This window comes from Gouania willdenowi, chromosome 8 (genome assembly GCF_900634775.1).
Source record: "Gouania willdenowi chromosome 8, fGouWil2.1, whole genome shotgun sequence".
Classification (NCBI taxonomy): Eukaryota; Metazoa; Chordata; class Actinopteri; order Blenniiformes; family Gobiesocidae; genus Gouania; species Gouania willdenowi.
The window spans coordinates 33,327,955-33,355,075 of record NC_041051.1 but is presented as its reverse complement, the minus strand read 5'-3'; the positions used below and the strand labels follow the sequence as shown (position 1 = coordinate 33,355,075).

Here is a 27,121-nt window from a genome sequence, read left to right as displayed (position 1 = left end):
AATCTGAACATCCACGCAGGCTTCACTTCATCTGATGTAACGCTAACGCTGCTGTGGAGACAAACCCAGTCACACACAGAACTAAGTTCCTCAAACCACAGAAACATGTGACGCTTGGTTTCCTTCATAATCAATAAAAACAGTAACATTTAAGTTGACTGATCAGCCTCATCAGGAATCATCACTGAAGCCTGAAATAATAATAACCTTCACATTGTCATCATGTATGTCACCAAGATTCTTTTATTACCCTCAGATTTACTGAAGAATACCAGTTTAAACCAGTACAAACCAGTATGAACCAGTGTGATTCAGAGAATACATTTGAGATTAAAGTAAAAAATAAACTCAAAATCAAATATGGCGATAAAAGTTGAAAGTTTGCTAATAAAGTCAAATCTACAGAAGCTGACTAGGGCCAATTCTTGTATATTCTTGTTGTCCTTGAGTTTTTTGGACTTTATTTACCAGCGACTAGTTCCTACTGATCAGAAACACATGGAAGCCAGTTGTATTATTATTATTTATTTATTTCTTAATTATTATTATTATTTTAAAGGTTACCTCATTCAAATGTAGCCTACATATATGTTCATAACATGAACAATGCACAATAATATAATATTATTTGTAAACTTGTAAATAAGCAGTTGGGACAACTCGCCGGTAAACAAAGCCCTATTAAACGTTGTAAAACAATAACCAGGAATAAATATTTGGTAAAGCTCTAACAACATGTCCAATGATATTACAGTCTGTACATGCAGATACAGTACAGGGCAGAATATACTCTGTCTCTGAAATGTTTCCAGGTTTTAGTATCTCCCCATTTTTTGTGTATTTTTGTGTTTTTATGTTATTTCTGCATGTATTTGTAATCGTCTTGAGTATTTTTTTTTGTTGTCCTTTCGGTTTGTTTTCTTGGTAATTCTTGACATTTTCTCATCATTTTTGAAACTTCGACTTAAATCTCGACATTTCGACTTCATTCTTGATTTGACAAACATTTTGGTCCTAATCAGCTTCCGTACATCGTCTTGCAGCAGGTGTAAAGATTCATTTGATTATTTTTTATTATTGTGAAGTAAAACTTTAAACATGACATATATCTTCATCCTTCCGGGCAGGTCTTCCTCCTACAGCAGCCGTCTGACCAGCTCTCTGTCCCCCGGAGTGTCCCCCGGTGTCTCCCCGCTGACCCGCGGCCTGTGCCCGGCTAGCAGCAGCTCTGCCCGGACCCTCCTCTCCCGCTGCATCTGGAGCAGAGCCAGGGTCTCCTTCCTACGGTCCGCCATGGCCTCGTATCGCTGCCGCTCCTCCAGCCGCTTCGGGGCGGGCGTACCCGGCCTGTGGCCTCCGGGGCTCCGAGGAAGCGGAGGACCAGAGACGGGCAGCCTCTGGCGGAGCTCCGCCCGCACCAACCGGGACTCCAGCGGCGGCTGCAGCGCCAAAGAGCTCCACAGCAGCCGGGCGTGGGACACGTCCTCCGGGGAGGATCCGCTGAACACGGTGAGATGTTCCGGTACCGACATCAGCTGTTTACAGTGGTTACCATGGAAACCAAACACGGCAAGAAGCTGAAAATGACTTTATATTCAAAACCTTTGCAAAAAGCCTCAACTTTATCTTAACAATTTTACTATTTATCTTAATAAAAAATATCTTTGGAATAACATAAGCAAGGCAAATGTATGACGCATTTCATACACAAGGGAAAAAAACAGAAACTCAATGTGTTTTATGATCAAAAAGTGCAACAAAAAATATTCAACTGCCTAAAATCAAAAAGAACAATAAAATGAGCATCAAAAACATTTAAAATCAACTGTAAGCAGCAACAAAAAATGCCCAAACATTAAACATGTGTTGCTGTTTATAGTGGTAACCATGGCAACCAGCCAGCCAAAAAAAAAAAAAATAGCTCTTTATATTTCATTTTCTATATTTAAAAGCATATAAAAATATTCATTCATATGTATTTACTTATTTATATTGGGTTTATATTGGGGAAAAAAAGTTTTAATAAATGAAACCCTAGAATCATATCTATTTTTACTTTATGTGGTGCTGTTTACGGTGGTAACCATGGCAACCAGCCAACCAAAAAACGGTTTATAATTTATTTTTCACATTTTTATCACATTTTATGTCCAATTATATGATATCTGTGAAGTTTATCTGTTCTTGTGAATTTGTTACCATGGGAACAGAAATGTGTTATTTCTTTATTAATGAAATAATTAATATATATCTTTCCATGCTTTTATTTTGAAACTCACTGGTCTCCTCTAATTCAGGAGGCGGTGCAGGTTGCTGGTGCTCCTCCTTCATCTACAGCGGCAGCTTTAAATAGTGTGTAGGATGAAGAGCGCTTCATCATCATCATCATCATCATCATCACCTGGAGCTGCTGTTGGTCTGCACAGAGGAACTGAAACAGGTGAGAGTTTAACACAATTGTGTTGAGCGTTTCCTTGGAGACCGATCAAAGCCTTCTGTTGCCTTTGGAGATTTATTTGTTCCAATCAAACCGTTAAAAAAACCAAAGTTCTGACTTTTAAAACAAATCCGACAAATGTTTTCACAAAACTTTTACAAAACAACAAGTAAGTCTATTATATTTGTATCTACAGTGTTACCGTGTCCATGACACAGACATATAAAGAATAGATCTCTTCCTGTCTTTTGACACAGACATATAGATAATAGATCTGTTCTTTATAACCTTTGTTACAGACAATGACAGAATAGATCTGTTCCTGGTTTTTGTTACAGACATGTACGGAATAGATCTGTTCCTGTCCTTTGTTACAAACATATAGATGATAGATTTGTTCTTTGTTAGTTTTGTTATAGACATACACAGAATATCTCTATTTTTCTCCTTTGTTACAGATATATTGAGAATAGATCTATTCCTGGTTTTTGTAACAGACATATAGAGAATAGATCTGTTCCTCTTCTTTGCTACAGATTTATAGAGATTAGATCGGTTCCTCTCCTTTGTTACAGACATATATGGAATAGATCTGTTCATGTCCATGACACAGTCATATAAGGATTAGATCTGTTAGTTTTGTTATAGATATACATAGAATAGCTCTGTTTTTCTCCTTTGTTACAGACATATATAGAATAGATCTGTTCCTGTCCTTTTTCCCCGCCTCTGGTTAGCTGACAGATAAAAGACGTTAGAAGGTGTTTTTTTGTCCTCTGAGAATCTTTTGTTGGTTTCATTCTTCATGGTTTTGTTGTTGTTTTGTATCTTTGTTGTTTTTCTGTGCAGCGTCTGTTTCACATTCTTTCCAAACATGTTGTGTTTCTTTCCATGTGAGGATGAAGGAATCTCCCTCTGAGACTGGGAAGTATTTCCATATTAGTGATCATAGTCCCACATGTTTGGTTAGCTTAGCACGTAGCGGCACTGTGTTTTCAGCTCTAATAATTGGCCTGAAAGCGTCACTCGTGCGTTTGGTGTAAACGGCGTGCTTGGCTGAGCCTGCGGGAGCTGAACCTTATAAGGCAGCGTGTGCTCGGGTTCCAACTCCTGGTTCCAGGCGTCCAAACTCCGACGGGTCACCAAACATGGGCATGGCGACCTGGCAGCACCTGGGCTTCTCCGCCGCTGCCACCGTCTGCGTTCTGCTGCTGCTGTGTGTGCTTTACCGGCTGCTGGTCGACAGGCGCTGGAAGCTGACGGCGGGCTGGGAGGACGAGGATCAGACGGAGATCAGGGAGTGAGTAGGAAGCGTGAGTGGAGAGCAGGGAAGGTTGGATTTGCACTTGTTTCCTCTTTGCTCCGCCGTAGTCAAACATCAATGGTTGTTTTGTTGCTATGCAGACGACCTTCTCATTTATCACTTTAAACAGGAGTCAGTTTAATAAGTGCGTCATTAAAATCAGAGACGGAGAATTTTCATCACAGCATGTGATTTTATCTGATCTGAGGGTCACATGATCAACATTCATGTCAGCATTAGAATAACGACCAATCAGAGCATTAACTCAGGAAACAACAAAGGGTTTGTGTGTTTTTATTGTCTATTTGGCTCTTTGGGTTTTTTGACTTTTTTTGTTCTGTAATTGTTGTCATTTTGTAAATTTCTTTTTTGTGTATTTTTGTTGTTGTTTTGTGACTTTTTCTGTCATTTTGTGTGGAAGCTGAGGGCCAGTTGCTCGTGGTTTTTTTTAAATGAAAGGAGGAAAAACTAAAATAGATAAAAGTTGATTATATTTGCAGCTGATGCAACATTAGAGTCTTTGAATATAAAAAGGCGGAAACATCGGGCTTTGGGTTTTTGCCGGCAGCAGGATGTTTAGAAGGCGACCGTGCTGTTATCAGCTCTAGGAGGACTGCGCTGGGAGGACGAGGCACAGGCGGAGATCAGGGTGCGAGTGGGAACTGAGTCCGTATTAAAATGAGCATAAATCAAACACAAAGTCACACAGTCGGTTTCATATTCTTTCCTTTTGATCATGTTGTTTCAGGTAAAAGATAAAGACAGTAAAAGATGTTTTTCCATCATTTTTGGGGTAATTTTGTGTTTTTTTCGTTATTGTTTTGTGAGTCCTTGCAGTCATGTTGCGTATTGTGCTGCATGTCCCACATGTTTGGGTTAGCTTAGCATGTAGCACGTGGTTTCAGAGGATGCTCCGTTTTTTCATCAGGTCACAGATCAAACCTCCGTCCATCGACTCTCCTCCAGACGCTGACAGTGAACCCGACTCCGACCCCGCCCACGCCAACATGTCCGACTCAGCCGACGACAGCAAGTTCCTCTTCCTGGAAAATGACTTTCGTAACAGCGGATTGGCTCAGGCCGACTGGGCGGCCAAGAAGATGGTTTGGATCCCATCGGAGAGGGAGGGGTTTGAGACGGCCAGCGTCAAGGAGGACAAAGGGGAGCAGGTGTGTCATGTTTCTCAGAACGGGTTCTCAACCTTGTGGTCAAGACCCCATTTGGGGTCGCAAGATGCTCGGAAGGGATCACCAGATTGAGCCCATTTTTGCTTATTTTTACCCCTTTTTTGCAACTACATCAAACTTGCCATTTTTAACCTATTTTCATCACTTTTTCTTGCCATATTTTTGCTCATTCTAATGCATTTTTGCTACATTTCTCCCATTTCTGACACTTCTACATCCAATATCAATGCATTTTCTGCACATTTTTCTCACTTTCCAGACATGTTCAGCACTTATAAACCATTTCCACCACTTTTCCACCTAATGTCACATATGTTGACCCATTATTGTCACTTTTAACTTATTTTCACCATATTTCATGCTTATTTTTGCCAATTTACCCACATTCACGATTTGTCATGTCCATTATTTGCCAGTTTAAACTAATTGTTCCAATATTGACACTTTGAAACCTTTTTTCCACTTTTTCTGTCAGTATTTGTCCACTTTATTTCACAACTTTTAACCAATTTCTGTGGTTTTTAAAATCCCATTTCACCACCTTTTCCATCATTTTGTTTGTGATTAAAACCAGGATTTCCATCTTTAAGATGACTATAATAATAATAATAATAAATGTTCCTGGATAACAGTGGATATTATTCAGATGAATAAATAAATGTGGTTATCACAGATTCATAGAACAATGGACCATCATTTTACTGACTTTATGGATGGACCCCAAAAATCTCTCCTTTATTCCCCCTTATAGATGGTCCTGTCTCCACATGACAATGTTCATGTCTGTGTTCAACGACCTTCAGCTACAGTGGGGGTCCCTGCTCTCTAGGACCTTTATTTTGGGGCTTGCGGTCTAAAAAGGTTGAGAGCCAGTGCTTTAGAAAGTTCTTGTAACATTAGGGGCCCCAGTACAGAGCCTTAGGGAATGCCTGATGAATGGAGAAACCTAAAGCAACAGGAACAAGTGTTTTTATCTTTTAAATTCTACTTTAGCTCCCAAAGCTAAAAGCTGCTATGTTGGTAGGTTGTTTATCCCTCCTTCTGGGCTGCAGGTGTTGGTGGAGCTCTCTAACGGTCAGAAAACTACGGTGAACAAGGACGACATCCAGAAGATGAATCCACCCAAGTTCAGTAAAGTGGAAGATATGGCGGCGCTCACGTTCCTCAACGAGGCGTCCGTCCTCCACAACCTGAAGGAGAGATACTTCTCTAGCCTGATCTACGTGAGCCTGATCCTGTATCACTTAATCCTGAATCACTTAATCTTGTATCACGTCATATTTGTATTTTTGTAGTAGTGTTTTGTATTTTTACAGGAAAAAAAAAGATTTTGTTGTTTTGTCTGTTTTGTTTTTATTTTACTGAGCATTAATACAGGAGTTTTGAGTTTTTGTTGTTTATTGTATTTTTCAGTCATGTACTCATCTTTTGTGTTTTTGGAGTAATCATGTGTGTTTTTGTTGGCCTTTATGTGTATCCATCCATTTTCTTCTGCTTATCTGTTTCTGGATCGTGGGGGCAGCATCCTTAGCAGGGAGGCCCAGACTTCCCTTTCCCCGGCCACTTCATCCAGCTCCTCCGGGAGGATCCTGAGGCGTTCCCAGACCAGCTCAGAGACATACTCTCTAGCGTGTCCTTGGTCTTCCTCGAAGTCTCATTCCGGAGGGACCTGTCCTGAACCCCTCACTAGGGAGGCGTCCGTGGGGGGCATCCTATTCAGGTGCCCAACCCACCTAATCTTCATCCTGGCTGCTTCACACTCTGCTGCAAACTGATTCAGTGAGAGTTGAAGGTCACCTCCACCGATGTCCAGGCGATGCTGCAGAGTCGTTTCAGCCATGACAGCCCCTCAACATCCAGGGCCTTGAGCAACTCCGGGCGGATCTCATCCACCCCATTGGAAGGTGGTCCAGAACCTCTTCAACGCCATCTGGAAGTCATTCTCCATGGCCTCACCAAACTCCTCCCATGTCCGGGTTTTTGCCTCTGCAACCGCCGTGGCTGCTCTCCGCTTGGCCCGTCGATTCCTGTCTGCAGTCTTCTCCTTCTTCAACTTGACGGAATCCCTCACCCCCGTTGTCCAGCAACGGGTTCGGGTGTTCCCGTCACAACAGGCACCGACTATCTTGCGGCCACAGCACCGGTCAGCCACTTCAACAACAGAGGCACGGAACATGGCCCATTCAAACTCAATGTCCCCTGCCTCCCCCGAGACGTGGTTGAAGCTTCCCCGGAGGTGAGAGTTGAAGCTCCTTCTGACGGGAGACTCTGCTAGGTGTTCCCAGCAGACCCTCACAATGCGTTTGAGTCTGCCAAGTTTAACCGGCATCTAACGTTGCTAACGTGAGCGTTGAAGTCCCCTAGCAGAGCGAGGGAATCCCCAGAAGGAGCACTCTCCAGTACTCCCTCTAAGGAATTCAAGAAAGGTTGATTCTCTGAGCTGCTATTTGGCCCCTAGGCACAAACAACAGTGAGGATCCGTCCCCCCACCCGAAGGCGGAGGGAGGCTACCCTCTGGTTTACTGGAATAAATTCCAGTGTACAGGCACTGAGTCGGGGGGCTACAAGTATTGCTACCCCAGCCCAGCACATCTCACCATTGGCAACTCCAGAATGGAAGAGAGTCCAACCCCCGGCCACCAGGCGCTCGCGCTGAGCCGCAACCCCAGGCCTGGCTCCAGGGTGGGGCTCCGGTAGCGCCAATCAGGGCAACGTGAATTTCCTTTGTTGTTTCTTCATCACATGTGGCTTTCAAACCATTCTTGGTCGTACCCTTCACCTGGGACCCGTTTGTCTTGGGAGACCCTGTTGGGGTCATTAAGCCCCCAACAACATAGCTCCCAGGATCATTCAGGTACTCAAACCCCTCAACCACGTTAAGGTGGCGGGTCATGGAGCAGTCCTTTATATGTAATTTACTGTAATTCTGTATGTTTTATGAGCCATTATGTGTGTTTTTGCTGTTGTTTTTTAATTTTTGAAACATTAATACAGGATAAAAACAAAGAGTTTTTGTGGCTGTTTTGTGTGTTTTGTGTAATTTTTTGGAGTCAGTTTGTGTATTTTTCCGGTCATGCAGTAATTTTCTGTGTATTTTTGCTGTTTTTTGTTATTTTTCCAAGCATTAATACAGGGAAAAAACAAAGAGGTTTGGGTTTTTTTATGTATTTTTCTGTAATTCTGTCTATATTATAGTTTTTGTGCTCGGGAAATGTCATATTTTCTAACATGAGGTCAATGTGCAGCGTATGCAGGGCTGTAATATCTATCTTTGGGCTCCGTTCTGTCCCCTCAGACGTACTCAGGTCTGTTCTGTGTGGTGGTGAATCCTTATAAGATGCTTCCCATCTACTCAGAGAAGATCATCGACATGTACAAAGGCAAGAAACGCCACGAGGTGCCGCCGCACATCTACTCCATCACCGACAATGCCTACAGGAACATGATGCAGGGTACGTGTGCGTGTGTGTGTGTGTGTACAGTAAACCTCTGACCTCAGTCACTCTGTATTTTCCGTCCGTGTGGCGTGAGGACGGCCTTACATGGAGCACAAGGAGCAGATTACAACTATTTTTACTTTTCTTTGTTTTTCTCTCTGCAGACAGAGAGGATCAGTCCATCCTGTGCACGTGAGACACACACACACACACACACAGTAACCTCACAATGAACTCTTCTTCTCATGCATTCACTTCATCACCTCATGTGGGAGGCGGGGCTTAACTCAACAAACGTATCTAAGTCTGTACTTTGATCTCTACAAAGTAAGAGTTTCTTCATTCAAAACACTGGAGTGTAAAAGTTGACCTTTGAGTTATTAAATCCAGGTTTATCCTGAGATAAATATTTTTTTTTAACTCAGAGTTTTGTTAACTGAAACTTACCTCACACATTTGTAAACTCAGACTTTACAGTTTAAATTTGAAAATTCATATATTCATGACATTTTTTAAAAGTAAAAGCTATGACAGGATATGACACGTTAAGATGAGATAATTTAAGTCAGACTTTAGTTAACTGAGGTCGAGTTTAGTTGAAATGAGATATTAGTTTAGTTTAGTTAATATAAGATGTTTTAGGTTAAGATGTAATGCTTTAAGTTGAGATAAGTCATATTTGGATAAGATTAGATAATCTTAGTTAACTTAAAGAGTTAGTAAAAGTATTTTATTTTTGTTCAAATAAAATATACTGTAAAAGTTTCAGTGCAAGGACTTTTCTACTTTCCTGTTTGGTTTTTCTAGTCAGTAACACAAATCTTAAAACCAAAGAACATATTGTGCAAACAACACAATAGAATTATATAAAATAGAACAAGAATTCAATTAAAATAAATACAAATATGCATAAATATGGGCAGAAGATCAGCAAGTATAGTTACAGATTTATAATATAAATTTTTAATTAAGAGATTATTACCGTCTGTCTCTGCGCACAGCGCTATGGGCTGACTGAGTGGGCGTGTCTTACTCTGTCAGGCCACGCCCATAATCAAGGCAGTTTTTGAATTTCCCTCCTCGTGACAGCTCAGCAGAAAGTTTGTTACTTTTTAATGTTACATTAAATGGGATAAGATGATGTCACTTATCAGTTAATATATGTGACAAGTTAAGTTGATTTGAGATTATGTACATTTGTTCAAAATCCCTCAGTGTGACCTGTCAGGTGCCTCTCTGTGTTTCATCCTCAGTGGTGAGTCTGGAGCAGGAAAAACAGAAAACACTAAGAAGGTGATTCAGTATCTGGCCGTGGTCGCGTCGTCGCACAAAGTGAAGAAAGACGCAAACCCTGTGAGTAACACAGCAAACACACAACTACACAACAACCACACAAAGGTGACCTCAACGTGAAAATCTTCTGAGCTTCATACAGTGTAGGCGACCAAAACAGTTTGTGTGTCTTTTATTGTGTCTTTTGTTGTGTCTTTTGTTGTGTGTCTTTTGTTGTGTGTCTTTTATTGTGTGTCCGTCCTCAGCAGCAGCAGCCACAGCAGGGGTCTCTGGCCTACGTGAGTCTAGAATTTTTCATCTTACTCTGATCAGTGAACGAAGGCATCAATCTGACCTCTGACCTTTGTGAAGGGTGAGCTGGAGAAGCAGCTCCTACAGGCCAATCCCATCCTGGAGGCGTTCGGAAACGCCAAAACCATCAAAAACGACAACTCCTCTCGATTCGTGAGTCAACAGCTTCAACAATTAAACTTAACTTAACTTAAAGTTTAACGTCAGACGTCTGACATTTCCTATGGAGGTACATTTGTGTCTTTATTATTCAATCCAAAAAACACTTTTCAATCAAAAGAATAATCACTTGAATCAAAAAAAACAAACATTTTAATTAAAATTATTTTTTTTTTTCAATCATAAAAAACTATTTGAAACCCAATAAAAAATTGCACCAAAAAATTGCCCAAAAATATGGCCCAAATACAAAAAAGATGAGTTCAATCAAAAATAAATATTTTCAATCAAAGAAAAAGAGTTCAAATGCTTTTATTTGGGGCTAAAATATTTTTTTTTTGTATTTTAACACTTTTTTTTTATTGCAAATGTTTTTTTTTTTTTATAGATTGAAGTGTTTTTTTTTTTTTTGATTGAATAATTATTTTTTGGATACTTGCCCCCCCTCCCCCCCTCCAATGGTCAAAAGTTTTTTTTATCACAGTTTTCCCAAATTCATAATATTCTAAGTGCCATAAAACACAGTGACTGTACAAAATATATTTGAATTTCTTTGTTGTAGACTGTGTAATGTAGTTGTATGTTTTCAGTGAAATGGTCCCAAACTTTTGAGGTTTTAGGTTGGTTCTTCTTCTGTTACACAGTTCTTCTTCACAATGTAAATGGTGACGCCTCCAGCAGATCATGTTATGGTACTGCAGCAAAAATGAAGCAGAAAGATTTTATCATGAACTTATAACATCAAACGACGTATCGACGCACATTTTGTCGTCAACATTATCAGTTATGTTACTAATTATTTTTGCATTGTTGTATATGTTACACACATTGTGGTCGGCGCCAATCATGAGACAGTCTATATAAAAGTATTTAATTCTATTTTTTTTTTGGGAAGGATCTCAGACTCCACCCATAATACTTTCCTCAATCCACAGGGAAAGTTCATCAAACTCAACTTTGACGTGACTGGATTTCTGGTGGGAGCGAACATCGACACCTGTATCCTCTGTACAAACACACCTTTATTTTTAAAATATAATTAAATACTTGATCATGTTTTCCTGAGCTTGTCAGACCTTCTGGAAAAGTCTCGCTGCATCCGTCAGGCAAACACAGAGCGAGCGTTCCACATCTTCTACTACATGGTGGGCGGAGCTAAAGAGAAGATGAGAGGTAGGTGATAAAGTGTGTGCGTGTGTGTGTGTGTGAGAGATGATAAACGGAGGCTTTGTGCTGAGGCAGAGGAGCTGCTGCTGGAGGACTTTGGTTCCTATCGTTTTCTGATGGCGGGACACGTGGAGATCCCTGGACAGGAGGACGACGAGCTGTTTGTGGAGACGCTGGAGGCCATGGAGATCCTGGGGTTCAACGAGGAAGAACGCGTCGGTTAGAACCTCCGTTTGAATTTGATCATGATAAACATCACACACTCACACAGTCTGGTCCACTTCTCCTTCCAGGGATGCTGAAGGTGGTCTCCACCGTCCTCCAGCTGGGAAACGTCAAGATTGAGAAAGAGAGGAACAGCGAACAGGCCACCATGCCCGACAACACCGGTAACTTTATTTATTAAATATCCCTCAGGTTCAGATTCATCAGGAAAACACAGGAACGTCCAACTGTCCCTCTGACATCACTGAGAGAAGATCAAACATGATAAATCAAAGATGAGAAGAGATAACATAAGGGCCCTTACTACGAAGCTAGATGACCTCTTATCACGCTAACTCCCAGGATTTAATCAGTGTGTGCTGGACTACAAAGCTTGCTAACATCTTACGGAGCTAAATCACCATGGTAACTTAGGCTGAACGACTAGCCTGGTCGGGTGCAGGTTTTGTTCTGGCTAGGATCTTAGCGTGTGCTAAAGCCCCGCCTTCTGACCAATCAGTTCTCTTGTAAAATGACCTGCCCATTGTTAGAAGATCCTGGTTGGTGCAGATCTGACAACTGCGTTTAGGAAAGAACATTATTAATGGATTAATTAATCATTTCATTAACTGATGACATCATTTAGGAAACATATAGAATAAAATCTGATGGACTGATCTACAGTCAGCTGATGAAGCCTGTGTGTGTGGATTGGTGAAGTCATTCATTAATTCTTTTATATTCTATAGTGAGGCTGACAGCATCATCGGGAACATACTACAGTAAACAATGTGTTCTAATCCCAGTGTGTGATAAATAGGTCGACCTGAATAGAAACACGTGTGCTGTAATAAAGTTTAACTGCAGAGCTCTGTCCGTTTATCATCCAATAAATCAATAACAAATAATCTCACACTTTTACGCATTAACAGTATCAGCAGCTTCCTGTCTGAATTCTCTCATTCCTGTCTTTTCTGTAACAACTATGTTGTTTTTGGTCTGAATTATGGATTTTAATTATTCATCATTTTAAACTTAAGCATTATCTAACCTGGTCAGGACCAAGTTATGAAGTGGATCCGCCTCCTGGTGCGTTGCACTAACACTGTTGCTCTTCACTGTCATCATGGATTTATATTTATTATATTTGACGACTGAAGAAAATAAGATATGTTAAGATAAAGATAATCTTTAGTCTGAGGATGTGTTTGTGGTTTTTCAGCTGCACAGAAGGTTTGTCACCTCCAGGGAATCAACGTGACCGACTTCACGAGGGCCATCCTCACGCCCCGTATCAAGGTGGGCCGAGAGGTGGTCCAGAAGGCCCAGACCAAGCAGCAGGTGAGAGGTCAGAGGTCACAGGTTAGCTGGGCGCTAACCTTAGCCGTTCTCCTTCAGGCCGACTTCGCCATCGAGGCTCTGGCCAAAGCCATGTACGAGCGTCTGTTCCGATGGATCCTGGCTCGAGTCAATAAGACTCTGGATAAAAGTAAGAGACAGTCCTCGTCTTTCCTGGGAATCCTGGACATCGCCGGCTTCGAGATATTTGAGGTGAAACTTAAAAGAAACATCATAAAAACATTATTTATAAATAAACAAACATTATATCTAAATAAACATAAACAAAGTGAAGGGTTTGGCAGTTTAATTACATTTTTTGCTACTGAGTTTTCACACTTAATTTTTTAAATCTCTGTTTAGGTTTATTCTAGTTTGTTAATTCATGTTTATTTCATTTAGTCACTTCAGGATTATCACATCTTTTCAGGATTATTTTATCTCCTTATTTCCAGGATTATTTTATCTCTTTATCTCCAGAAATAATTTATCTCCTTATATTCAGGATTATTTTATCTCCATCAGGATTATTTCATCTCAATATCTTCAGGATTACTTTATCTCCTTATTTTATCTCCTTATCTTTAGGATTATTTTATCTCCTTATCTCCAGGATTATTTTATCTCCTTATCTCCAGGATTATTTTATCTCCTTATCTCCAGGATTATTTTATCTCCTTATCTCCAGGATTATTTTATCTCCTTATCTCCAGGATAACTCCTTTGAGCAGCTGTGCATCAACTATACCAACGAGCGCCTGCAGCAGCTCTTCAACCACACCATGTTCATCCTGGAGCAGGAGGAATACAAACGAGAAGGAATCGAGTGGAACTTCATCGACTTTGGACTCGACCTGCAGCCGTGCATCGAGCTCATCGAGAGACCGGCACGTGCACACACACACGTGCACGTATGTACGACCTATACACGCCTCCTGACGTCTGCTGCTGCTCTTGTGTGTGTATGTGTGTCTGTAGAACAACCCTCCTGGTATCCTGGCCCTATTGGACGAGGAGTGCTGGTTTCCCAAAGCCACTGACGTCACCTTCGTAGACAAACTGCTCAACAAACACGGGTCACACGTTAAATTCTCCAAACCCAAGCAGCACAAAGACAAGCTGATGTTCACCGTGCTGCACTACGCTGGCAAGGTGAGCTCCACCAATCACACAGCAGTATTAGAACACGGCCACGCCCCTTTACACTGACACCCTGTTCTGCGCTATGTGCTAAGCTAACCAAACATGTAGTCTCAGAGGAAGACGCACATTTACTGTCTGCAATACATGGAATTCATCTTCAGGTTTCTTTCTCCCTCACCTGGAAAGACTCACAAGATGATGCACAACATCACCACAAAATCACAGAACATTACAACTATTAATGGAGGGAAAAAATTAGACACAAAATCAAAACCAAAAAAACTCCAAAATGACTAAAATAATACAAAAATACCTAAATAAAAACACCAACCAAAATAAAAACACCAACCAAAATTAAAACACATAATACAACATCAACAAAAACTAAAAGAACAACAAACAATAGTAAAAAAAAGAGAGAAAACACTAATTTAAATAGAATTATCACCAAATGGAAATAAAATCACTCCAAAAGCACCTGAAGGTGAGGGCGTTTGAAAGCGATATGATGGATGCTTCTCATTGGATGAACAGGTGGACTACAACGCTGCCAACTGGCTGACAAAGAACATGGACCCTCTGAACGACAACGTGACGGCTCTTCTCAACAACTCGTCCAGCGTCTTCATCCAGGACCTGTGGAAGGACGGTCAGACAGTCTTTACTCTGTTACCTTCCTTCACGTCTTAGTAGTAGCTCACTCTGTGGGTGAACTGGTTTGTTCCCAGTGGACAGAGTGGTGGGTCTGGAGACCATCACCAAGATGTCGGAGAGTTCAGCTCCCGGTTCCACCAAATCCAAGAAGGGAATGTTCCGTACAGTGGGTCAGCTCTACAAAGAGTCTCTGGGAAAGCTGATGACCACGCTGCACAACACACAGCCCAACTTTGTTCGCTGCATCATCCCCAACCACGAGAAGAGGGTGAGAGCACATTCTATCTATTTATTTAACTGATTATTTATCTATTTATGTATCATTTATTATTGAATTATTTATCTATTTATTTAACTAATTATTTATCTATTTATTTATTATTTAACTAACTATTTATTTATTTATCTATTTGTTATTAATCAATGTATTTATTTATCTATTTATTTAATTTTTGCTGTCATCATATTTATTTCTGCTATCACTGGTGCTCATTCATATATTTTACTGTTTTAATTTGTTGATTTGTTTATTTTTTTGTTTTAATTTGTTTGTTTCAGTATTTATATTATTTATTACAATTATCTGTATCATCTCCAACCACAGAGTAGGATCATTTCATACTGAATTTGTATAATAAATCAATCAATCAATCATTTATATTTATCATATTTAGATCTTTATAGTTGGTTTTTGCTGAAACTTTACATTTCAAAATTTTTTGTTGGTCTTATCTTTTTCTTAAGGATTTTATATTTTGATAGTACTTCGAGGTGACTATTGTTGTAATTTGTGTTATATAAATAAAGTTGAATTGAATTACTCTTTTGAATTTGACAGTTTTTATCTTATTATTTTCTTATTTGTTTGTTATTTATTGACTTTTATTTTGGCGGTAACCTGCTGTCATCCTTATCAAAGGCAGGAAAGATGGATGCTCAGCTGGTTTTGGAGCAGCTGAGATGTAACGGCGTGTTGGAGGGAATCCGGATCTGCAGACAAGGATTCCCAAACCGGATCGTCTTCCAGGAGTTCAGACAGAGGTACAAACTAGTATAAACCAGTATAAACCAGTAAAAACCAGTATAAACACCACTAACCCAATGTTTGTGCAGGTATGAGATCCTGGCAGCGAACGCCATCCCTAAAGGATTCATGGACGGGAAGCAGGCCTGCTGCCTGATGGTGAGACTGTGGGACCATCAAGATATTTCTAGAAGGTTCCAGATGTTCCTCAGCCCCTCCTCCTCCTCCTGTGTAGGTCAAACACCTGGATCTGGACACCAACCTGTACCGTATCGGACAGAGTAAGATGTTCTTCAGGACTGGAGTTCTGGCTCAGCTGGAGGAGGAGCGAGACGTTAAGCTGACCGTCGTCATCATTGCCTTCCAGGCTCAGGCCAGGGCCTTCCTCAGCCGCAGGTAAGACCAGGAACCAGGAACCAGACCAAGAAAAAGAGCAGGAGCCAGATCAGGGTTCTTCTTGTGGTCCTGGTTCTTCCTCTCCGTGTGTTTCAGAGCCTTCAACAAACATCAGCAGCAGCTCAGCGCCATGAAGGTGATCCAGAGGAACTGTGCCTGTTACCTTAAACTGAAGAACTGGCAGTGGTGGAGGCTGTTCACTAAGGTGCACGCACGCACGCACGCACGCACGCACGCACGCACGCACACTAACTGTTGCTCCGCCCCCTCAGGTGAAGCCACTCCTGCAGGTGACTCGTCAGGAGGAGGAGATGAGTCAGAAGGACGAGGAGCTGAAGACTGCCAGGGAGGTGGCGGCCAAAATGGAGGCGGAGCTAAAGGACGTCATGCAGAAGCACACACAGGTGAAGCGTGTGCACGTATGTGTGTGTGTTTCAGTCGGTCTGTGTGTTACTTTGAAATTAACGCGTGTGTGTGTGTGTGTGTGCGCGTGCGTGTCTACGTGTGTGTGTCTGCGTACGTGCATGCACGTGTGTGTGTCCAGCTGATGGAGGAGCGGCAGCAGTTGGAGACAAAGTTCCAGGCTGAGATGGAGCTGCTGGCTGAGGTGGAGGAGGTGAGGACGAGGCTGGAGGCCAAGAAGCAGGAGCTGGAGGAGGTTCTTCATGAGATGGAGGCTCGTCTGGAGGAGGAGGAGGAGCGCAGCAGCTTGCTGCAGCAGGAGAGGAAGGACATGGAGCAGCAGCTGCAGGTACAGCCACGCCCACCACTCCTTCACCAATGTTCTCTACACACGTGCTCCTCTCTTTTCTCCAGCTGATGGAGGGACACCTGGCTGAGGAGGAGGATGCTCGGCAGAAGCTGCAGCTGGAGAAAGTGGTGGTGGAGGGGAAGCTGAAGAAGATGGAGGACGACGCCCTGCTGATGGAGGACCAGAACAACAAGCTGCTCAAGGTACCACATGGTTCTCCACAGTTATTCATGGTTCTTCATGGTAATCCATGGTTCTTGTGGTTGTGATGTTCCTGGTTGTGGATGAGTCTTCTTGTTTTATCAGGAGAGGAAACTTCTGGAGGAGAGGATGGCCGACATGATGTCCAACCTGGCCGAGGAGGAGGAGAAGTCCAAGAACCTGGGAAAGCTGAAGAACAAGCACGAGTCCATGATCTCTGAACTGGAGGGTCAGCTCACACACACACACACACCCACACACACACACACACACACACTCACACTCACACACACACACACTGACGTTGCACATTCTGGTCTCAGTGAGGATGAAGAAGGAGGAGAAAGGTCGTCAGGACGTGGAGAAGGCCAAGAGAAAGCTGGAGGCGGAGCTTGGTGACCTTCAGGAGCAGCACGCTGACCTCCAGGCTCAGCTTGCAGAGCTCAGGGCGCAGCTCGCCGCCAAGGAGGAGGAGCTACAGGCCACGCTGGCCCGGTAATTTCATTTACTCAATGAATGAATTCATTTTTAATACAGTTGTTTTGTAAATCTTTCATATTCTGTATTTTATTTTTGTTAAAAAAGAAATAAAAAATTCAAATCTTACTTTGATTTGTATAAAATTTTCTGAAAAAGTCCAATTTAAAAGTAAGTTTGTGAAATGCTGCACATTGAGCCCATTAATAAAACATAACTATAATAATACTATTATTAATAATAATAAGTGTGTGTGCTCAGCCTGGATGAGGAGTCGGTGCAGCGTGGCTCAGCGGTGAAGCGTGTGCGTGAGCTGGAGCTGCTGCTCTCTGAGCTGCAGGAGGACCTGGAGGCGGAGCGAGGAGCACGAGCCAAGGTGGAGGCGGCTCGACGAGACCTGGGGGAGGAGCTGAACGCTCTACGCAGCGAGCTGGAGGACAGCCTGGACACTACGGCCGCTCAGCAGGAGCTACGGTCAGGAACCAGCTCACTCTGTGGTGTAGCACTTCAACTGGTCATCATTAGAACTGGTGACATTTAATATTTACATTAATCAAACCACTTTAGATGAATTACATTACATTAATTGAATGCAGAGCTGTTATCTGAATAGTTTTTAATACATCTGTGATTCCAATCAGTCACAGGATAACATGAGACGAGCCATGACAGCAGCTCACAGAAAAGTCACAAAATCATCTCCATATCAACACGTGTGTGAGTTTCTGTATTCACAGCTTTGGGATGTTTGATTTTTTGTTTTTGTTTGTTGATGTTTGTCAGAACGAAGCGTGAGCAGGAAGTGGCCATGCTGAAAAAGGCCCTGGAGGAAGAGGGGCGGAGCCACGACAGTCTGATCCAGGACCTGAGACAGAAACACAACCAGGCTGTGGAAGAGTTGACAGATCAGCTGGAGCAGGCCAAACGAGTCAGTGGGTCACACATGGTCCCACCAGGGTCACACATGGTGTCACCAGGATCACACATGGTCCCACCAGGGTCACGTATGGTCCTACCAGGGTCACGCCTGGTTCCTGAGACACACTAAGGTCTCCAACACACAAAATCAAACATGCTTAAAAGCCCAAAACATGATTAAAAAATACGCTATGAGGAGAAAACATGTTAAGATGCCCATAACACGCTAAAGGGCTCAAAACATTCTAAAAAACACGCTAAGATGCCCAACACATGCTAATAGCGGGTTTAAGTGCAGTGTGTGAGGATGTCTCTGGTTTCAGGTGAGAGCTGGTTTAGAAAAAGCCAAACAGGCTCTGGAGAAAGAGTCGTCAGACGTTAGCTCAGACCTGCGCTCGCTAGCCGCCGCCAAACAGGAAGTGGAACACAAGAAGAAGAAGCTGGAGGCTCAGCTCAACGAGCTGCACACGCGCTTCAATGACAGCGAGCGGCAGAAGAACGAGTTGGTAGAGAGAGTCGCCAAGACCAGCGTGAGTTAATAATGGCTTTTTCCTCCTCTGGGAATATTTCTTTCTTTCTTTCTTTCTTTCTTTCTTTCTTTCTTTCTTTCTTTCTTTCTTTATTCTTTATTCTTTATTCTTTATTCTTTATTCTTTATTCTTTATTCTTTATTTATTCTTTATTATTTCTTTATTCTTTATTCTTTCTTTATTCTTTATTTATTCTTATCTTGTTTCTTTCAGACGGAGCTGGACTCAGTGACGGCTCTGCTCAACGAAGCTGAAGGAAAAAACATCAAACTGAGCAAAGACGTGTCTGCTCTTTCCTTCCAGCTACAGGACACTCAGGTCAGACACTATTATTAATTATTATTATTATTATTATTATTATTATTACTATTAGTAGTAGTAGTATTACTAAGAGGACATAAGATAAGATCAGTTAAAGTAGATTATATTGAGATAAGATTAATCAGGATAAAAAAATAACATTAGATTAGTTAAAACAGGATAAGGAAAGATCAAATGTAAGATTAGATCAATTAAGTTAAATTAGGATGAATTAAGGTCAGTTTGGATTCTTTAAGTCAGGATAAATGAAGATTTGTAAGGTTTAGCTAAGTTAAGCTAAGTCAGGTGGTTGCTGGTTCTCCAGGAGCTGCTGAGTGAGGAAACGCGTCAGAAGCTGAACGTGTGTGGACGTCTGCGTCAGATGGAGGAGGACAGGAACGCTGTGAGGGAGCAGCTGGAGGAGGAGGTGGAGAACAAGAGGAGCACAGAGAGGCAGCTGATAGCGCTCAACATGCAGGTCAGGCACCGCAGGAGGACGACAGCGTCACACTGTAACACGCCATTAGTTTAAAAATGATACAAATATTTGTCTTTAATCATTGAAAACACCCAATTAGTTATGACTGATGATACACAAGGTAATAAAACCTTTGATTAATTATTAATCATCTTTATTATGTGTAAAACATTAGATTAGTTACAAAGTAACTTTCATTTAATCACAATAAACTGTAATTATGTTCAGATTAAATCTGGAATGACATTACTAGATCTTAATTAATCACAAATTATTTGATTAATCAATTACCAACTCATGATTAGTCATGACAATTTATAAATAATGTATTATTGCAATGTTTTTGTGTCTATCCCCGCCCCCTGTCCGCCCCCTATCCGCCCCCTGTCTGTCCCCTGTCCTTCTCCTGTCCATACCTGTCCTTCCATTGCCCCCCCCCCCCCTCAGCTGTCTGACAGCAGGAAGAAGCTGGACGAGGCGTGTGGGGCGGCCGAGCTGCTGGAGGAAGGGAAGAAGCGTCTGCAGCGTGAGTTGGATGGCGTCCACGGTGAGTTGGAGGAGAAGTCGTCTGCGTACGATAAGCTGGAGAAAAGTCGTGGGCGTCTGCAGCAGGAGCTGGAGGACGTCCTCATGGACCTGGACAACCAGAGACAGCTGGTGTCCAACCTGGAGAAGAAGCAGAAGAAGTTTGACCAGGTGAGCTCCCGTTTCCATAGTAACTCCTCTCTTAACGCGCTCCGTCACTCCAGCCGCTGTCGCTGCGTCATCAGATGTTGGCGGAGGAGCGCGCTGTGTCCTGTAAGATCGCAGAGGAGCGCGATCGGGCGGAGGCTGAGGCCCGCGAGAAGGAGACCCGGGTCCTGGCTCTGGCCCGAGCTCTGGAGGAGAACCAGGATGCCCTGGAGGAGGCGGAGAAGATGGTGAAGGCTCTAAGGGTGGAGATGGAGGATCTGATCTGCTCCAAGGATGACGTGGGCAAGAATGTAAGCACTGAAGCTCCTCCCCTTACTTTTCTCAGCATTGAACACAAACACTATTTACTGCAACTTTTATGACTTCATATTTTATAACTTTAATATTAGTGACTAATCACAACTAATTACGTCATTGTCAAAGTGTGTCAATATTAGAACAATTAGTTTAAACTGACAAATAATGGACATGACAATTGGTGAATGTGGTTAAATTGGCAGAAATAATCAGTAAATATGGTGAAAAGAGGTTAAAAATGACAATAATGGTCAACATATGTGACATTATGTGTAAAAGTGATGGAAAGGGTTTATAAGTGCTGAACATGTTTGGAAAGTGGAAAAAATGTGAAGAAAAGTCATTAAAATATGATGAAGTGTCAGAAATGAGAGAAATGTAGCAAAAATACAATAAAAGGAGCAAAAATATGGCAATAAAAAGTGATGAAAATAGGTTAAATATGGGAAGATTGAGAACCTCTGATTGAATGTACCAATGATTGATCAGGTCCACGACCTGGAGAAGGCCAAGCGGGGCCTGGAGGCCCTGGTGGAGGAGATGAGGACGCAGATGGAGGAGCTGGAGGACGAGCTAACAGTGGCTGAAGATGCTAAGCTACGTCTGGAGGTCAACGGTCAGGCTCTGAAGGCTCAGCATGACAGAGAACTACAGGCCAGGGACGAGATGGGCGAGGAGAAGAGGAAACATCTCCTCAAACAGGTAATCAATAAACTTGATCTGATCACCATTGATCCAGTGAATGATCACATTAAGTTTGATAGTTAAATTATTCACAATATATCATGATTAATTGTGATTTGTTGCTAAATACCTTATAATAACCAAAAAGCTTATGTATTAATTATGATGAATCGTTATGAAGTTAATCTCCTCCAGACTTTAACCCCACTTATTTCAGGTGTGATTATCTGATGAGGTTTGATAACTTTGATAAAACATAATTAATCACAGTTAGTCCCAATTTAATGTTTGATTTATTGCTAAATATCTGGAAACAACTAAGGTTGTTATTTAATGCAAAAAAAATCTCTGGATTAATCATAGTTAATCATTATAAGGTTCCTCCTCTGTGGGATTGAACCCCAGTTGTAATTAATTATAATTAATCTCATGATTAATCATGTGTAATCTCATGATTAATTATTATAAACTATGAATAATCATGATTAATCATGACTAATGATGATAAATTATTATAAACCATGAATAAGCATGATTAATCTCATGATTAATTATTATAAACTATGAATAATCATGATTAATTATGACTAATGATGATTAGTTATTATAAACCATGAATAATCATGATTAATCTCATGATTAATTATTATAAACTATGAATAATCATGACTAATGATGATTAGTTATTATTAATCATGATTAATCTCATGATTAATTATTGTAAATTATGAATAATCATGATTAATCATGACTAATGATGATTAGTTATTATAAACCATGAATAATCATGATTAATCTCATGATTAATTATTATAAACTATGAATAATCATGACTAATGATGATTAGTTATTATTAATCATGATTAATCTCATGATTAATTATTATAAACCATGAATAATCATGATTAATCTCATGATTAATTATTATAAACCATGAATAATCATGATTAATCATGACTAATGATGATTAATCATTTAAAACATTTTCTCCTCTTGGATTGAACTCCAGTTATGATTAATCGTGATTAATCATTAGAAGGTTCCTCCCCCAGTTGTTCCAGGTGTGATTAATCAGGGTTGATTTGTTCCAGGTGCGTGAGCTGGAGGCGGAGCTTGAGGAGGAGAGGAAGCAGCGTGCTCAGGCGTTGGCCGTGAAGAAGAAGGTTGAAGGAGAGCTGAAGGACCATGAGGAGCAGCAGGAGGCCTCCATCAGGGGCCGCGACGAGGCCCTCAAACAGCTCCGTAAGATCCAGGTCAGCAGACGGAGAGAGACTCCTCCCACCTGTGGTCAGTGAATAAAGCCCCTCTCCCCCTTCTGCTTTCAGGCTCAGATGAAGGACCTTCAGAGGGAACTGGACGACTCCAGAGCCAATCAGAAGGAAGTGTTGGCCTCCAGCAGAGAGTCTGAGCGTAGGAACAAAAGCCTGGAGGCAGATGTTCTGCAGCTGCATGAGGTGACCACTACTCTGCACACTAGTAAAGAGTACTCACATATCCTAGTGCTCATGTAGAAGCACCGTTACTTGATTAAAGACAATAAAAATTAAACTTTCATTTTGTCACACAGGACTAAATCAGAATTTGTGCGATCATCAAATGAATCAGATTAGTCTGATTAATCTGATTAGTCGACTAAAACTAAACCAAAAGAGTCAAAAACAATACATTTTGACTAAAACTATTGGTTATGATAAAAATGTGCATCATGATAAAAATCTATCTTGTAGTGAAAATATCATTTGCATGAAAAGGTTCATGACAACAAACGAACATTTTAAAAACAGTTTTAGTTAAAAATGTGCATCACAACAAAGAAAACCGGCTCTCGCTCTAAATTTGTGCAAAACCCCAAAATTAAAAACACAAAACTGCTCCAAAAACATTCATTACAGAAAATTAGATCAAATTACAAAAAATGAACCAGAAAAATTCTAAACAATTACGTAAAAAAACACACAAGATAATTACAAAAACACAAACAATGTAGTAAGAAATAAAAATGTAAAAAGACTTGATGTGATACATTACGTTTAATCTGATTGGTGGAGTATGATGTGATGCATTACGTTGCTATGGTAACTTGTTTGGGACTATGGTTTGAGGCGGATGAATGTGACCGTGTTCCAGATGTTGGCAGCTGCTGAACGAGCTCGTAAGCAGGCGGAGACGGAGAGAGAAGAACTGGCCGAGGAGCTCAGCAGTAACTCCTCAGGAAGGTAGGAGGAGCTTCACCTGCTCAGTGGGAGGAGCCAATCAGTGGCCGTGATGGCACCGTGTGCTCCGCCCTCTGTGCAGGACTCTGCTGTCAGACGAGAAACGACGTCTGGAGGCGAAGATCGCTCAGTTAGAGGAGGAGCTGGAGGAGGAGAGGTCCGCCATGGAGGGAATGAACGACAGAATGAGGAAGAGTCAACAGATGGTGGGTTACGCCTTCTGACCAATCACAGCCTCACACAAAATAAAGGTCCCAGACCCCAAGGTTGAGAACCCCTGCTTTAGTCAGAGCTTACTCCAGTGGTGTTTGAAACCAGCTGGTGATCATGTTAACTGGTGACTAAATGTTAGCTGCTCGTACTCTGAGGTCTTTGGGAATTTCAACCTCTCTCTCTCTGATGTAGGCGGAGCAGCTGGGGGCGGAGCTAGCCGCAGAGTGCTTAGCCAATCAGAGCAGAGAGGCTTCTCGTCAGCAGCTGGAGAAGCAGAACCGTGACCTGAAGGCCAAAGTCCAGGAGATGGAAGGCCAGGGTCGCTCCAAGCTCAAGGCCTCTGTCGCCGCCCTGGAGGCCAAAGTGAGGGAGGCCGAGGAGCAGCTGGAGGTGGAGAGCAGGTGATCCTTCAGTATATTCTCTACTCTACTTTACTTTACTTTACAGACAGGAAGGCTAACCCATGTGGAAGCTGCGTTGCCAGGTTGGGTTTATTGTATCTGTATTTTTGTGGATATTTGACACTTTGTTTGTTTATTTGTTTATTGGATCCCCATTAGCTTCCACCATGGTGGTTGCTAATCTTCCTGTGGTCCATAGAAAAATATTCTAGTACATATAAGAACTGAAAAATTAAATACAGTTAAAAATATTCAGAAACATAACATAAAAAGGTACATCGACACTTTCATTGCACCAACAAATAAAATAAAGAATACATGATGTAAACATTAGGAATGGTAAATTTATGATTTTAAAGATTGTCTTTCAGGTCTGGAGGCAATTTGTCCCATAAGTGAAAAGACGAGTTGATATTAGGACGATTGGTGACTAGTGTATTGTACAAGTGGATATGATGGAAGTATTCGATCTAATCTCAGTTGGCCAGTTAAAATAATCTTCTTTATAAATATTAATAAATTATAATGTATTTTAGTTTCAATGATAAGGTGAAGTGTGTGAAAAACTATGCATGTGAAATCATCAGCTGTATCTGGCAACGCAGGCCAGACACCTTCATGTGAGGTGTTTGTGCTGCGTGGTGGGCGGGGCCACTAGTGAAATGGGTGTGACTCTGTGCAGAGAGCGACAGAACAATGCTAAGAACCTGCGTCAGAAGGAGAAGAAGCTGAAGGACCTGAGCATCCAGATGGAGGACGAGAGGAAGCAGGCGCAGCAGTACAAGGACCAGGTGAGGCCCCGGTCGCCACGGCAACGGCTGGAAACTCAAAGGAGCAGCGACTTAGGATACGTTAAAAATAGATGCATTATACAGGGGTGGACTGGGTATCTGGCATCCTGGGCAACGTCAGCAAAAATGGTCCAAAAGTGGCAAAAACATGGCAAGAAAAGAGGGAAACGTGACTAAAATGGGCCAAAAAAGAGGAATAATGGCATAATGTCGCTTAAATGAGCAAAATGTGGCAAACAATAGTGAAAAAGGGCAAAAATGTGAAACCAAAAGGGACAAAATGTAGGAAAAAAAAACTGTATTTAGTTGAAAGGAAAGGTATTTATTGGGCAAAAGGAGCTTATTTGGATGAAAAGTGGCAAAAAATGGTTAAAGAATCAACAAACATTGGATAAAAGAAGGATGAAAAATAGGAAAAAGGGGTAATTATTGGAAAAAAGACCTAAAATCTAAAAAGAAATGTCAAAAATGTTGAAAAGGGCAAAAATGTGGCAAGAAAAATGACTAAAATTGGCAAAAAAAAAGAGGAAACAGGTGGTACGTAAGGCAAAATGTAGCTTCAATGAGCAAAATACTGAAAAAGGGCAAAAATGTGGAAGAAAAAGAGGCAAAATGTAAGGAAAAGGGAAACAAGTGGTATTTATTGGGCAAAAGGAGCTTAAGTGGCAAAAAATGGTTTCAGAACTTGCAAAAATGGACAAATAAATGGAAAAAAAAGACATTTATTGGCAAAAGGAGCTCAAATCTGAATAAAAAGTGTCATCAATGTTGAAAAGGGCCAAAATGAAAATGGGTTAGAGAGAGTGTGTGTGTGTGCGAGTGTGCGAGTGTGCGAGTGCGCGTGTGCGAGTGCGAGTGTGAGTGTGCGAGTGTGCGTGTGTGCGTGCGTGCGTGCGCGTGTGTAACGGTCCAGTGTCACATGGTTTTTAGGCAGAAAAGGCCAACGTGCGTCTGAAGCAGCTGAAGCATCAGCTGGAGGAGGCGGAGGAGGAGTCTCAGCGCGTCGCCGCCGCTCGCCGTAAGCTACAGAGGGAGCTAGAGGAGGCTAACGAGGCTAACGACACCCTCAACAGGGAAGTCACATCACTGAAGGGCAAGCTCAGGTAAACCAGGGGACGTGTCTTAGCACCAGGCTCCGCCCTCTGTCCTCACATTTTGAAGTGGATCCTGCACTGTTTTTACAAATGTGTCCTAAAATCTTTGAATTGTCCTTATTAGTAGATCTATGTTTAAAAAAACACATTAATATGCACCATATTAGTTTTATTGCCTTTGAAAAATGAGGTTACTTAAACAGTGTGCTGACACGCTCTGGTGGCTGAAGTTAGAGAGTAAATCACGGGTTGTTGAAGACACACAAAAACCCTGAGGATAAAAGTCCTTCAACGGTCTTTAATTTACTCGCTAACTTCAGCCACCAGAGCGTGTCAGCACACTGTTTAAGGAGAGTTCTTCTCCTCTGCAGTTTACATCTACATCTTTAACTTTTCTTGATTTTTTTAGATCAACCAAAAGCAGTACAAGTTGTTATTTTGACTGAGAAGCTGCTAAATCCGGCCCCTGGAGCATCTCATTTAGCCCACAGGAGAAAGTAAAAAAAAAAACAGAAAACATGAATCATTGTGTAAATGAAACTCAACAATGCTCACGGTTTTCCTGGTGTTTATATCACATGATTAGTCATTTTTCATGTTAAACTGTTGAAAAAACTAAAAATTCTTACAGAATCCTTAAATTTTCCTCAAATTATTGCATATATAAAATCTGTGGCCCACTTCAGATCAAACTGCTTCATATTTGGCCCCTGAACTAAAATGAGTTTGACGCCCCTGTTCTCAATGATCTAAAAATCTACTAAATAATCTATAAATCAGGCTGAATGTTTCACTCCAATAGAAAACAATGGGATGTTTACAGGCAGTGGGGACGTGTGACATCATCAGTCATGTGATTTAAAGATGGAGGAACACAGGCTCTAAAACTGTAAAGTAGTCCTATTTTTAAAAGGTTAATAAATGCATATATGGTTCATAATAATGTGTTTTATTAAACATAGATCTATTAATAAGGACATTTAGAAGATTTTTGACCACATTTGTCAAAACAGTGGCTGATCACTTTAACTTCCTGTTTATCGTATG

General features: G+C 41.4%; 3 protein-coding genes across 6 annotated transcripts in view; 1 reads left to right on the top strand and 2 right to left on the bottom strand.

Moving 5' to 3' along the window:
- Window positions 1-382: 382 nt before the first annotated feature.
- On the bottom strand, window positions 383-1,532 carry hoatz (HOATZ cilia and flagella associated protein). Its single transcript, XM_028456168.1, has one exon. The coding sequence runs from the start codon at window positions 1,530-1,532 to the stop codon at window positions 1,137-1,139; it is 396 nt and encodes a 131-aa protein (XP_028311969.1). The 3' UTR covers window positions 383-1,136.
- On the top strand, window positions 1,382-26,087 carry LOC114468905 (myosin-11-like). Of its 4 annotated transcripts, none has more exons than XM_028456051.1 (43): window positions 1,382-1,509; window positions 2,298-2,440; window positions 4,669-4,909; window positions 5,980-6,150; window positions 8,223-8,379; window positions 8,529-8,556; window positions 9,618-9,717; window positions 9,903-9,935; window positions 10,009-10,101; window positions 11,043-11,084; window positions 11,214-11,280; window positions 11,350-11,493; window positions 11,568-11,663; window positions 12,701-12,819; window positions 12,877-13,029; window positions 13,530-13,703; window positions 13,795-13,968; window positions 14,494-14,608; window positions 14,688-14,881; window positions 15,533-15,654; window positions 15,727-15,796; window positions 15,873-16,033; window positions 16,130-16,238; window positions 16,306-16,437; window positions 16,578-16,784; window positions 16,850-16,987; window positions 17,091-17,214; window positions 17,309-17,480; window positions 17,724-17,936; window positions 18,246-18,390; window positions 18,704-18,910; window positions 19,124-19,228; window positions 19,536-19,688; window positions 20,136-20,384; window positions 20,459-20,671; window positions 21,168-21,380; window positions 22,454-22,615; window positions 22,688-22,816; window positions 23,490-23,578; window positions 23,658-23,781; window positions 23,981-24,189; window positions 24,872-24,980; window positions 25,911-26,087. In XM_028456051.1, exons 3-43 carry the CDS (start codon window positions 4,748-4,750, stop codon window positions 26,085-26,087), a joined length of 5,754 nt encoding a protein of 1,917 aa, XP_028311852.1. In that variant the 5' UTR covers window positions 1,382-1,509; window positions 2,298-2,440; window positions 4,669-4,747. The 4 variants fall into 4 exon arrangements, with proteins under 4 accessions (XP_028311852.1, XP_028311850.1, XP_028311851.1 ...); XM_028456049.1 differs by having other exon boundaries at window positions 11,043-11,106; window positions 11,182-11,280; XM_028456050.1 differs by having other exon boundaries at window positions 11,043-11,106; window positions 11,182-11,280; window positions 11,346-11,489.
- The window catches only part of mmd (monocyte to macrophage differentiation-associated), a 22,902-nt gene continuing 12,417 nt past the window's right edge, over window positions 16,637-27,121 (bottom strand). Inside the window, exon 8 of the mRNA XM_028456056.1 lies at window positions 16,637-16,661. The gene's annotated coding sequence lies outside the window, so the exon portion shown is untranslated. The remainder of the gene's footprint in view (window positions 16,662-27,121) is intronic.